This window comes from Blennius ocellaris (genome assembly GCF_963422515.1).
Source record: "Blennius ocellaris genome assembly, chromosome: 1".
NCBI lineage: Eukaryota > Metazoa > Chordata > Actinopteri > Blenniiformes > Blenniidae > Blennius > Blennius ocellaris.
Window position 1 is genome coordinate 34,687,982 of NC_137650.1, and position 13,249 is coordinate 34,701,230.

The following is a 13,249-nucleotide window of genomic DNA, read 5'->3' on the forward strand; positions in this document are numbered from 1 at the left end:
AATACCGGTACTGCTCATCCTGTCTGTTTTCAGTGATGGAGGGTTTTTCGGTCCCTCACTCTCGACTTGCAGGTTGTTTCACCCCAGCTCTATAAGGTCATGACTTCTGATGTAAACACAAACTACTTTTGTAATATTAAAGTACTGTTGTAGCTGCGGAGCGTTCACACGCCATAATCGTAGATCAATTTTATGCTGCAGTTAGAAAAACCAAAACAAACAAACTTAAGACTGATGAACTCATTTATTGAGGGAACCAGAGGAAATTTTCAGAGAAACGACTGAGATCAAAAGAATAAAATCTGTGGTCTTGTTCTTGGTCCTTTATAGTATCAAACTAATTTTACTGCTTTACAAGGTTTTTTTCTTCCCCCACCCTGATCAGATTTCTTGTAAATATTACTCTTATAAACAACCCACACCCGCTGAAGCACAAATCATGAGTTTGGTCAGATGAAGCGTCGGTCCTGAGGCGGAGGTGAAGCTCCTGGTTTGGTCAGGTGAGGAGGAAACGGCCTCCGGCAGTTTGACCGTCGCTCCTCTTGGAGCCCAAGTGGAAGAATCAGGCGCAGCGTCTGAACACTTCACGCTTCAGACGCCGCTACTGGCCGTTTTTCTGATTCAGCAACTTTTCCTGCAACGAGGAAAAAAACAAAACAGCGACAACTTGGATTAATTTCTCACCATGAAGACGAATAGAGAAAAGTGACTTTTAGAGAGAGAGAAATTTTTTTTAGTTACGTCAAGTTAAAAACTCGATTTAACTTGTGGCCGTCAATTAAATGATGTTCCCTCACGTTATATTGTATTTATTGTACTGTTGTGTTGCACCATGAGAGTTCGGGGTGAATTTAATGACATTGTAGTTTAAATTAGTGTCATTTTATTGTTTTAGTGGTTAATGTCACTCCTGTGGGGTTACATTTGTGCCAAAATTCGGAGCGAGCGATGGGAAAATTTGAGCGCAAAAAAATGTATTGTGCAAGCACACTAATAGCATTTTGAGGACAAATTTAAATTGCGCAATGAAAAACTTGTGACTGCGTGCTCAAAAACCCTTTTCTGCGCTCAGATTCTCTTAAATCTCTCCACGTCCTCAAGTTCTGCAAAGCCCAAATGTGACAGACTCGGTTGTCCACCAATCACAGGAATTCGGGGCGAGCGTTGAACTCTGATTGGTTGCTTCGGATTCTGGAAGTGCTTCATAACCAACGAATAAGAAGAAGACGAAGAATAGGAAGAAAGAAGAGTAGGAAGAAGGGGAGGAAGGAAGAAGGAAGAAGGGGAGGAAGAAAGAAGGGGAGGAAGAAAGAAGGGGAGGAAGAAAGAAGGAAGAAGAAAGAAGGGGAGGAAGAAAGAAGGAAGAAGAAAGAAGGGGAGGAAGAAAGAAGGCAGAAAGAACGAAGGAAGAAGAGTAGGAAGGAAGAAGAGTAGGAAGGAAGAAGGGGAGGAAGGAAGAAGAGTAGGAAGGAAGAAGAGTAGGAAGGAAGAAGAGTAGGAAGGAAGAAGGAAGAAGGGGAGGAAGGAAGAAGGGGAGGAAGGAAGAAGGGGAGGAAGGAAGAAAGAAGGGGAGGAAGGAAGAAAGAAGGGGAGGAAGGAAGAAGGGGAGGAAGGAAGAAGGGGAGGAAGGAAGAAGGGGAGGAAGGAAGAAGGAAGAAGGGGAGGAAGGAAGAAGGAAGAAGAGTAGGAAGGAAGAAGGAAGAAGAGTAGGAAGGAAGAAGGAAGAAGGGGAGGAAGGAAGAAGGGGAGGAAGGAAGAAGAGTAGGAAGGAAGAAAGAAGGGGAGGAAGGAAGAAGGGGAGGAAGGAAGCAGGAAGAAGAGTAGGAAGGAAGCAGGAAGAAGAGTAGGAAGGAAGAAGGAAGAAGAGTAGGAAGGAAGAAGGAAGAAGAGTAGGAAGGAAGAAGGAAGAAGAGTAGGAAGGAAGAAGGAAGAAGAGTAGGAAGGAAGAAGGAAGAAGAGTAGGAAGGAAGAAGGAAGAAGAGTAGGAAGGAAGAAGGAAGAAGAGTAGGAAGGAAGAAGGAAGAAGAGTAGGAAGGAAGGAGACTGTGCTCTGCTACGAGACGCCTCACCGTTCTAACCCCACAGCACTTCTTTCCTTTGGTTCATCAGGATCTACGACACTCGCAGTACAAAGTACCGTGATTGAAAGCTCGGATATCCGTGGAACGTTTTAGAACGTTGGGAAACGAACCAGAGCTCATTCGTTCATTGAAAGAAGCGATAAAGAGAATCTGCAGGGAGGATTTTGGAGCGGCTGAGATTTGCATCCCTTCTTTTTTTGGGGCCAAGTTTTACACGTGTAGAATTGATGCGTTTTAGTGAGAAACCGCCGACATGTGACGTGGTCGGCGTCACTGGATGTCAAACAAGCCGGGGAAGGAGGCGACGGCGGTGGAAAGAAAAACTCCACGTCAAGTCATTACCTCAAGTTAATTACTGGAGGGAACGAGGTACCGTCTCGTGGCCGCAAATTAAACGAGCTCATTCCCACGCCTTATTTATCCACTTACTTATTCCTCTACGGCCACTCAGGGGCTCCGTGCAAACCTCCTCATTCCCAACTTTTATTTTCAGCATTTAAACACGCCCAGTAAATCTCTCTCAAAACATAAACGCAGAATTATGTGAAGCGTTTTCGCACCGACGTGCAAACGGAGCCTAAAAAAAAGATCTAAACAAATCAAAGCAAGTTAACGTGGCGTCGATACTCTTCTGGAGTGACGGGTCACCAGGAGTTAACTCTCTTGTGCAAAATGTGGATTAAAAAAAAGAAAAGAGCGACTCGTAAGGCGGAGTCTTTACTTTGATCATGGTCTCCAGCTTGACGGCGTCGGCGGCGAACTTGCGGATGCCGTCCGACAGTTTCTCCACGGCCATGCGGTCCTCGTTGTGCTCCCAGCGGAAAGACTTCTCGTTCAGGTGGACTTTCTCCAGGTCGCTGGACTTTGCTGGACGTTTCAAACACACAAAGACAATTAATCACAATGCTTTATTACGTATTGATCTATTTTTAGCTTCATGAACCAGTCTTTATTCTCTCACGCCACTAGATGGCGATGTCCGCTCAGCAAACGTTTGAAAGCAAACTTCACTGGCAGTCTTGAAAACTTATATCTTACAAACCAAGAGCGCCACCTGGTGGAGTCACAATATAGAACAGGGGCGTCAAAGTCATTTCAGTTGAGGGGCCACATCAACCTGATCTGACCTCTGGAGGCCCAACAAGTCAAATATAACATGTTAAACTGCAGATATGGACAAATGTCAAAGTCTTTCCTTCTTTTGATCCTTTTGTAACTGCAAGAATTTACATATTAAAGTTAATCAGATATCATATTTGCAAAAAAAAAAAAACACAATATCTGTATATCTTATTTTTATTCAGGATAAAAACAATTTGTCATCATCTGGAAATATTTTTTGAGTTTAGGTGTCTAAAGTATCACTTCACATAAATTGGACACCTTTATTGTGAAAGGTGTTGCATCATGTGACCTCCACAGATTGCATGAATTAATTCTGACCAGGGGCGGTTTTGAATGTCATTTTTGCCAAGCTAGTGTTTTTAGATCAGCCTCTGTCAGTTTTCATATTTATACTTTCAATAAAATACATTTAAAAAATCACATGGCGGCCGGATTAGATCCTGTGGCGGGCCGCTTCTGGCCCCCGGGGCTCATGTTTGACACCCCTGATATAGAAAGTGCTTCATGAAGCTTCATTCGGCCATCGCTATTAAATATCTGGCTGCAGCCTGAACAAACTAAAGGTTTGACTAAAGATTTAAACGTTTACTTTAATAATAGCGTCGGGCTGCTTTATTAGTTTTAAATAATGAATTTACAGTCTTCAGCTGAATAAAACGAACGCAGAAGGCGGCGATCATGTGCATCAATATTAAAAGTATCAAATTATTTCCATTCTCACGGAGATCAAAGCTAAACAATTTGAAATTTTTTTTTTTTTTTTTAATTAGTGGGTTCCCTTGCATTACGAGAGAAATTCAAGTCATTAACCCCAAATGGGAATTTTCTCCCAGTTTAATTTCAATACACTGAGAATATCTGTGTGTGTGTGTGTGTGTGTGTGTGTGTGTAGACGTGTGCAGATATTTTCCTTTCAAAGTTGCCGTCTTCCAGCTGCATTTGATGTTTGAAAGCCGACGCCAGAGATGTGGAACAATCCTAGTTTATAAAACACTTTTTACCGCTAAACTTTTTTTTTTTATTCAAACCCTCAAAAAAGGTTCTAGTCCTGCAAAATCTTTATTGTTCCTGCCAATAAAAGTTTGATTCAGATTGTATTGTAGGAGAATATAATGTTAAACAAATTGAAAGGTGGCTAAAGCAAGAAATGGTAAAATGCCTGTGGATTTTAAAGTTTTAAGCAACACGACCGACCTGTGACACTGTGTGGAAACATACTATTAAGTTTTAGGGTTAAAATATTTACATTATAACTTTCCTGTAGAAGAGTTGCACTTATTTTTTTTAAGAGCCTTTTGTGAGCGAGCAGCTGCAGTAAAGTTCACAGTAAACACACAAGTCATCATTTCAATCCGTTTCCTCAGCAGAAGATTAAAATTATTCACATTTTAAAATAAAATCCACTTTGTCGTGTGCCGTCGTTTGGAAGCCACCGGTTCATTAGAGTCATATTCAAAATCCAGACAAAAAAAGAGTGACAATCAACTCCTTTCCTAACTGAACCTGCTGTGACCCTTTTCACATTTAATTTTTCTTGGTTTAGCTTGGGTTTACGCTGCGGCTGCATCCACACTGCAGTACCTTTCTCCACACTGAGCATCTTGGGGACGGAGCTGTGATCCCCGCTGAGCTCGGCCAGCAGGCCGGGGGAGATGGTGAGCAGGTCGCAGCCGGCCAGAGCCTTCACTTCCCCCGTGTTCCTGAAGGAGGCGCCCATCACCACCGTGGCGTGGCCGAACTTCTTGTAGTAGTTGTAGATCTTGGTCACGCTCACCACGCCTGCAGGAGGACGATGGTCCAGTGTTTCAATCAGTGTCGAAAGTGCAGATATAAAACTACAAGCTCGTTTTCAAATGATGTTGATCGCCCAAATAAAAGGAGATATGAGGAAAAATATGCGTCACCTTTTGTAAATAGTTTAACAAAAACGCCTGAGGCAGTGCTTCTATTTCACTGTAAATGTCTGTATACAACTGTTTTTTCAGTCCTTTTCTGATAAATTTTAGTTAATTATAGTTTAGATTTACTTTACAAGTAAACAAAATGATTCATTAACCATGTCTGTGACTTTGATAGTCAATAAATCTATGTTTTTACCACCCGAATTTGTAATTTTATGGTGTTTTTAGAGCCACTGTTTTAATACAGTATGCCAAAATGCATTTACGAGGTTGTCCTGAACAAAATGACACCAAAAAAGGCAAGGTTTAAGGATTTTATATCTGCGATATAAAGGAAAAATCAATTGTAGTGAAAAACGGCACAAAACGCTTCAGGCCCCAGAGAATAAATCTGTAAATTGATAAAATGCCAGATTTCTTCATCGAATCCAGACAAGAGTCAACAGCAATTAAAATCTGGAAAATCCTCGATTTGTGCAACACAAATGCACGTTCATGACAAATATGGCGACATTTAAAAAAAGGTTAAAAATACACGCAGAGAAAATCTTCCAAACGGACATTTGCTCACTTTGTGTCTAGTTTGTTGAACTTTAATCTCACTTTGCAGTGGGATTATAGGTCTTTAGCGTGTCAGTGTCAAGCGGTTACCTGGGTCTTCGTGCGGCTCGTAGCTTTTACGGTCCGTATTCTCTTTGTGCCAGTCGAGGATGCGTCCCACGAAGGGCGATATGAGCGTGACTTTAGCTTCGGCGCAGGCCACGGCCTGGGCGAAGGAGAAGAGCAGGGTCATGTTGCAGTGGACGCCGTGTTTCTCCTCCAGCTCCCTGGAGACGAGCGAGAAACATTTACTTTGGTGTAAAGGAGGAGGGAAACACCGAGGGTTTATACATCTCCTCTTTAAAATGTCTTCGCTCACATATTTACCATCCAAGCAGGGACACTGTATAAATAAAGTTATTACAGTATCACTTAGGAATAGAAACCATTTCAGATTTTTTTCCCCTCTTTCCTGTATCGTCACAGTTCAAAACAGAACCAATAGAATAGAAAGTGTGATCAAATGCAACACTGACAATAAGCTAAATATTGTCTGACATCCGGCTTTACCACAACGGTTCTTTCATTCTGAAACGGTTCCATCAATAGTTTCCCCGACACTCGCTTCCCGTGCATCTTGACGCCAGCCTCTGAGCAGAGCAGCCTCCACGTCAGCGGCATTGTGGAAGAGAGACAATGGCGACAAAAGAAAAGCCAACTTTTGGCTTGGAATGAACAAAAACCGTCTGTTCCCTCAGCAAAAAACGAGACAAAAAGGTGAAGTGATGCCAAATATGTTACAACTCCGCAAATAACCTGAGCCGGCGGGGCCGATGAAACTCGCGTTGAGTGTCCAACGCTGCCGACGATACTCACAAGCATTCAAAAACAAAAGTTCCTACATGGAAACCAGGGTAAATCCAATAAATACTAATATAATCTCCAGTTATGACATCATCCTGGTTGAATCAGTACAGTTAATATGTAGCGAAGGCTCGTTTGATCAAGTGTTCTAATGCAAATATCGTGTAAAAACCCCCAACAAAAAAAATAGAAAAACCACAACATCCAAATATTGCTGCACCTCAGTGGCACCGAACCAACGGGGGAAGTGTGACGCGACTGAAAGTCAGACAAACTCACTTCCCGGCCTGGATTCCCTCCCAGGTGGACGACAGCTTGATGAGAACGCGCTCCTTGCCGATGCCGGCCTCCTCGTACAGACCGATGAGCTTCAGTGCTTTAGAAACCATTTCCTCTTTGTGAAACGACAGTCTGGAGTGAGGAGAGGAACACGCAGCAGTTAGACCATCAGACACCAACCTCACCACTGTTTTGAGTTTTAGAGGCGCGAGCAGAGACCCTCCCTCCTCGTGGACCAACATTTAGTCTTCATCAAGTGATGGTCACTGCATGAAAACTTAATTCCAACAACTATGAAATAAAGTGCAACAGGCTTTTCTCATGAAATAATGAGGAAAAAAACACGGGTGGAGGTTAAAAAAAATGTTAATTCATTTATTATACATTACACAATGAGACCAATCATAGTGACTGCAACAAGTTGCCCTTTAAATTTACAATTAATTTAATTTTATAATGGATTTTTGATGAAATGCGTCGGGGGCCAACATGGTTTAAGTAAGGGGGGTGGGACCAGCTGAAGTTCTGCTCCGTCGACTGAGTCACTTGAAAAAGATAATGTGAGCAGTAGTCCTGATATTTACACCTACCTGGCATCCACCTCAGTGGAGACTCTGCCTGGGACCTTCTTCAGGATCTCCAGCCCGAAACTCACAAATAGCTTGTCCATGGTGTTGGCCACCTGCTCCTCTTCAGTCCTGGAAGGACACAGGAAATAAACTGAAGTGAAATGCATTTAGTAGCATTAAAATGGAAGGATCAGAAAACCTACAAATTCACACCGATTAAATTCAAAAACAAAAACAGAAAGTGCAAAATGAAATCCTCCCTGCCGAAATCTTTTCTCAGGCCGTCGCATGTTTTCACAAACTCTCCATCCTGGCATGGCTTTGATAGATAAACTTTTCAAAACTGCCTCTCAGTCATTAGCAGTGTTGCTAACTGCTGCAGCTCACCCATCCACTCATACTAAATCAATAATCCATCTAATGTTTGATCAAGTATAAAGAAATCATGTCTAATTCTACCTGCTGCCAAACCAAAAACTTGCACAGGGCTTAGTGAAATTAATGTGGGTTTATTTTATTACTAATATTTCAGTGTGTCCTCCAGCACACACAAAGCTACAGATGGATTTAATCACAAGGTGCTGGGTCCATTTGTGCACGACCTCTTACCCGCCTTGAGCGACCCCGTATTTAATGGCCTGATCCACCAGATGCTGGTAAGCCGGCATCTTGGCAGCGGCCAGGATGAGCGACGGGTTAGTGGTCGCATCTTGAGGCTTGTATTCGTCGATGGCTGCAGGACGAGAAGAGAGGAGGCAGTTTAGTTACAGATACATACTCCATTTCTTTTTGCGCTCTTATTTTCTCAAGGTCTTGCTTTATTTGGATGAGTTTAATGTAACCGTATTTAATTACCTTTGTGAAGCACTTTCAATTACCTTGTGTTTGAACAGTGTTATACAAATACACTTGCTTTGTTTTTGATATACAAGGCAAGTTTGTTCAATTCCTTCGTGGACATTGTCTTGGTGAAAAATAGATTTTCTACACAGGCATCTGCCCGTTTACCTACATTTTCCCCAGAAAGGTTTAATAAAGCATGCGTGAATGTTCCCGTTCTTGATATTCCCAGCATTGGTCACCATTCTGAGAAGCTTAGGAGGCGTAAACTATACCTTATGTACTGAATACATTTTCCTTTTGTGTTTCATACAATTTCCCTCCATTCTTCCTCGCCCAATTCACACCCCAGATCCTGTTGCCAGATGGTGCTCAGATTTCTAGATATCTTTGAGAAACCTGCTAAATGATTTATAAAATCTTGATTATTTTTTGTACAAGGAAAATGTAATTGTCCCAAGGGATTTTTTTTTTTTTTTTTTTTTAATACATCTTTCAAGTTAGATTCCATTATCAGTTAAAGAAGATTCTAAAATAATCCTACAGGAGGATTACCTCGAACTTGACTCTGCACAGAAACAAAGAAAGATTGCAGACAGGCAGAAAATGCTGCCATCTACTGTCTCAACATACAAATTCCCACAAAAAAAAAAAGCTGTTGTTGAATGATTTACCCTCTCTTGATGTACAGACAATGCCTGGAGAAAGATAAACACTGAAGTTGGCCAATAAACGATTTAGCCCGCGCTTCATCACTACAGGTCGGCTTTGCTATTGAAAACTGTTAAACTGCTGATCCTGAGCTGTTAAAGCCGCAGCTTAAGCATCTTTAGGTTTAATGAGGAAAGACGACACAATCAGATTAGCCACCGACGAGTGCAAATCTCCCTCCTGAAGAAGAGGTGACTTGTAATTAAATAAACAAGAAACTTCACAAAAAGTCACAAGGTCTGCAAAACCTGTTGGCGTCGACAGTACGTGGAGGAAAACGCGGCGCTGCAGGTTCACAGGGCAGAGCTGCGGATTTAATTCGATATGCATGAGCAGCACAGCCTTCCCGGGGAGCCACAGGGGTTTGTGGGTCGGCCCTCCATTGTAGCGGCAGAGCGCCGCTGCCAATTCTCCACCAAAAGGAACAAAGCGGCAGTCTGTTTTCTCGCCTGCCGTCTCTCTTGCTCCTCCAAGAGAGAAAAAGCAGATCCTGCTACGGGTCAGCGGGTTTGGACGCCACACTTGTGATCTAGAAGACACAATGTGCCAAGCACGATAATATTCCCAGCAGCTTCTACTGTCCACCTGCACTAGAAAACCAAACTAAAGTTTTGCAAGCTCGAAGCAGATGTTCATAGCTGTGGTGTGGCTCTCTGGTCCGGTTCGCTTCACGCCGGCATTTTAAAAAAAAAAAACAGACCAAAACATGCTTATTTTGCACCATAAAGGTTCCGTTAAAATGGCTTTATATTGAGATTATAGTCATTCTCAGCAGTGATTGTGCACATTCTGCTCTACAACTCTTTAAATCTAAAAGATTATTATGGCAGTATTTCACCGGTCCGGCCCACTGGAGACGAAACTTGGCTGCACTTGGCCTCTGAAATGAAAATCAGTTTGACACGCCTGGTTTGAGCCATAAATCTGCAGTGAATACCTGTGACAAATCAACACATTCAGCCCTCAGTTAAGAAGCCGTTCTGTCCTCTGCAGGGTAATTAGCTCCCAAGAAGAAACATTTTCGCAAGTGCCCACTCGGCCCCTCCAATTACTTTCAGGCCATTTCTGAGAACTCCTCTTTCATCACTTTGCTTATTTGAAGCAAGAATGTGGCGTTGCCACGTCTTTCATCAGGTCCTCCTGTGAAACGCAAACCACCGAGACTTCAACAAGCCCAAACTGGCAAGAAAAAAAAAGAAAAAAAGTGAGAAACCCAAGAAATCCTACACCGCTGATGCAACTCATGCATTTCATAAACCAGTTGAGCATCTGCATTTCTAAATGAGGAGTGACCAACGGCCGAGTCAACCTTGATCAACCACTTCTCTTATCACCATTAAACAATAAAATGAAGGTTTGTTTGTGGAAGTGAGGGTGGAGGTATTCATAAAAAAAACCTGTATAATCATGCTGATGTGAAATAATAAACGCAGTTCCCTTAACATTTGCAATGTTTCTAGGAATCTTGCACGTTTGCTTCATAAGTCCAAGATAACAAATGTCAAATCTGATCTGGATTAATGGTATTCTCAAGTAGTGGTTCGTGTACCATTGCAAGATCACTCAAGATTGTTACTGGCATGATATGCCTTTTATTTAAACTGGAATCTGAAATAAATCACCGACAGTAATTCTCTATAGGTTTGCAATAGTCTGTTGCTCATCAGGCGGAGAGGTATCTGCAGCTTCTTGGGTGCAATGAGGACAATGTACCCAGGTTCTCACTGCTGCAATTGGCTCATTGCTCAAGCTTCATTTGCTGCGTTATGTCTGGTAATCTCATCCCAGTAACATTAGCCATAGTGGACAAATCAGAAATAAGTTACATCAACTGAAAGATATTGCAAAAGCCATCGAGACTAATTTGTAATTTTTATTTAGATGTTAGAATGTCAGACAACAAAGTTGTAGCAGCTGGAAAAACAACTAACCAACAAAATGCTGATTTAAAAAACAAGAAGAAGAAGAATGTAGAAAGTCATTCTGTCCTGAAGCGTTGTAATTGCACCATTTTCTATTAGTGTTTACATCCTCTTTATGAAACGGCAATGAAAGCCAACGTTACTGGAAAATAAGAAGGACAGGGCGTCTGCCGACGGGTCCCCAGGACAATGTTGAAGTGGCAACACAAAACTGTCATTGTGTTTTTGGCGTCGGTTTACACGACAACTGTGCTCGGAGCCACAGAAAAATTGGACTTCAAAAGAAAAAAAAAATGTTGAGGGAAAATGCCACAATATCTTTAGTAAGTAGTTCTATTGCACACGTACATGTCGATGGGCAAAAACAACAATGGTCCACAGTGCCATGACTCCCGGTCCAGAATATACATATATATATATATATATATATGGTGGACTTATAATCGAAAGTCACCGGGATAACAATCCAATCTGGTCATCTGTCCATACCAATGTCCTTGTTCTCCCATACTTATTCTTCATAGTGTATTGTTCTCTGCGTGCGTGGCTTCATTACAAAAAAAAACACAAACGACACCCACTAATGGCCCGAGCCAACAGGTTTTTCCTGACATTTCCATGTAAACAGAGTAGATATACCAATAAAGCCCAATTTGTAGCAGCCGAGAAGCAATTAGCTGATAGTCTCTGACAAGTTTGGCTTTATCTTGATACAAAACACCGATAAAGGACATGGAAATAGAAGTGTAAAGTCATTCTGTTGACAGTAACTTAAGCTCTCCCAGCAGGAGGCAGGACCAGTTCTGTCATGTCATCCTGAGTCTGCAGCCTGAGCTGCAGGAACTACACGCTTTGCATCATACTGGAAAAACACTACTGCACATTTCTTCCTCATTCTGTCCTATTGACACACCGTGAACGTTTCCTCTTGGTCTGACGGCTGAAGGAGGAAGAGGAAAAGAGAAAGTATTTCTTCCACCTGTTAAAAGTTGAATACACACGGGGCGTAACTTTGTTATACCACAACGTGAACGTCTGCGTTTTAATGGCCGATATGTGCTTTGTATGACTCACAAGCGGATTATAAATGATGTTTGTGTTGCGTTCGTGACGCTAACGTCAACAAATGTTACAGTTTTTAGGACAGAGACGTGGAAAACGTTGTGGATGTTAGCACAGTTAGCTCACTGTAGCTAACGCAAAGTAGCAGAAGTGGCGTTAATGACTACTAATGGGATTATCAGGGTGTCAAGTTTCACCTTAAAACTACCGTATAACCTCCAGGTTGGAAATTTTGGAAGTTAAACTTATGTTTTACCTATATAGCGTAGCCTATATGCTAACATACGATATCGCTCTCGCGGTCATTCACATTAAACTGGATCCTTCCTGGTCTTTCGTTAGCATGCTAACATTAGCATGGGATAAGAAGCGGGGGAAAAAAAAACCCAAAACAAAGTGCTCACCGTTAAAGTCCCCGGTGTCGGCCACCACCACGGTGTGCTTCTTCAGCTGGGCCAGCGCTGACTCCATCTTTCGTCGCTTGTCCGGTGACTCTGCAGACATGATGAGCGGAGAGTGGGACCCTTTTATACACAGAAAGCACGTGAGGACGGACGGAATGAGCCGGGGGCGGGCGCGCGCAGCGGGCACGGGAGAGGGAGCGTCATCGGGAGCGCGCAGAGGGCAGGTCAAGGAAGGGACAGCGCCGGTGGAATAAAGTAGAATACATTTTACTACTCCTAATGTATGCGCTGCTTTTCACGGCCGGATGAGTTAGTAAAGTGCTTCACGCAGACATAACATCCGTGGGATTTTAAAATATTGGCAAATAGCCGCAGACGTGGTGGATTTAAAACACAGTGGAGGAAGATAGATGATTAAATTATTGATCCCTCGTGGGATATAATGGGGTTACAGCAGGAACATGGTAGAACAAACAGGCAAGTGACACACAGGAATAATCAGGGCTGGTAAACATAAGGCCTCCAAGCCCCTGCAATCTGGAACATGACATGAAAGCTTAAAAACAGAAAACATTGACTGTTTATCAGTTAAAAAAACAATTGAATATTGTTTATATGTAATGATAGGAGATTGCAATTGGACATTGTACTGTATTTTAAACCAGAAGGGGCTTCGTGTTGAGATCATATTCATTTTATGTATTAAATATTTTGTTTAGTAGAAAAAAAAGGTTATTATATTTGATCAGTTCTGCTCATTCATGCCTCACAAAGATGTAACATCCATATAATTTTAAAATGAAAACACCACAGATGTGGTAGAGAAAGATAGAAAATTACATTATTGATCCCTCATGGGGAAATAATGTGGTTACAGCAGCAGCACACAAAAACAAGCAAGTGACACACAGGAAGAAAAACAGTGTACATATCTAACATATGATAAATACC

General features: G+C 42.2%; 1 protein-coding gene across 1 annotated transcript; it reads right to left on the bottom strand.

The window, feature by feature from the left end:
• Positions 1-225: 225 nt before the first annotated feature.
• On the bottom strand, positions 226-12,435 carry taldo1 (transaldolase 1). The gene is made up of 8 exons (XM_080496277.1): positions 12,299-12,435; positions 7,969-8,092; positions 7,381-7,488; positions 6,791-6,922; positions 5,759-5,934; positions 4,788-4,985; positions 2,803-2,948; positions 226-634 (listed from the first exon to the last, which is right to left on the bottom strand). Exons 1-8 carry the CDS (start codon positions 12,396-12,398, stop codon positions 602-604), a joined length of 1,017 nt encoding a protein of 338 aa, XP_080352403.1. The 5' UTR covers positions 12,399-12,435; the 3' UTR covers positions 226-601.
• Positions 12,436-13,249: the final 814 nt, after the last annotated feature.

Excerpts from the sequence above, each read along its gene's own strand:
- taldo1 (XM_080496277.1), bottom strand. The coding sequence starts at position 12,398 with ATGTCTGCAGAGTCACCGGACAAGCGACGAAAGATGGAGTCAGCGCTG. Across the intron at positions 7,489-7,968 it reads TACGGGGTCGCTCAAGGCGG|GACTGAAGAGGAGCAGGTGG; the intron begins GTAAGAGGTCGT and ends GTGTCCTTCCAG. Across the intron at positions 4,986-5,758 it reads CGAGCCGCACGAAGACCCAG|GCGTGGTGAGCGTGACCAAG; the intron begins GTAACCGCTTGA and ends GTCCTCCTGCAG.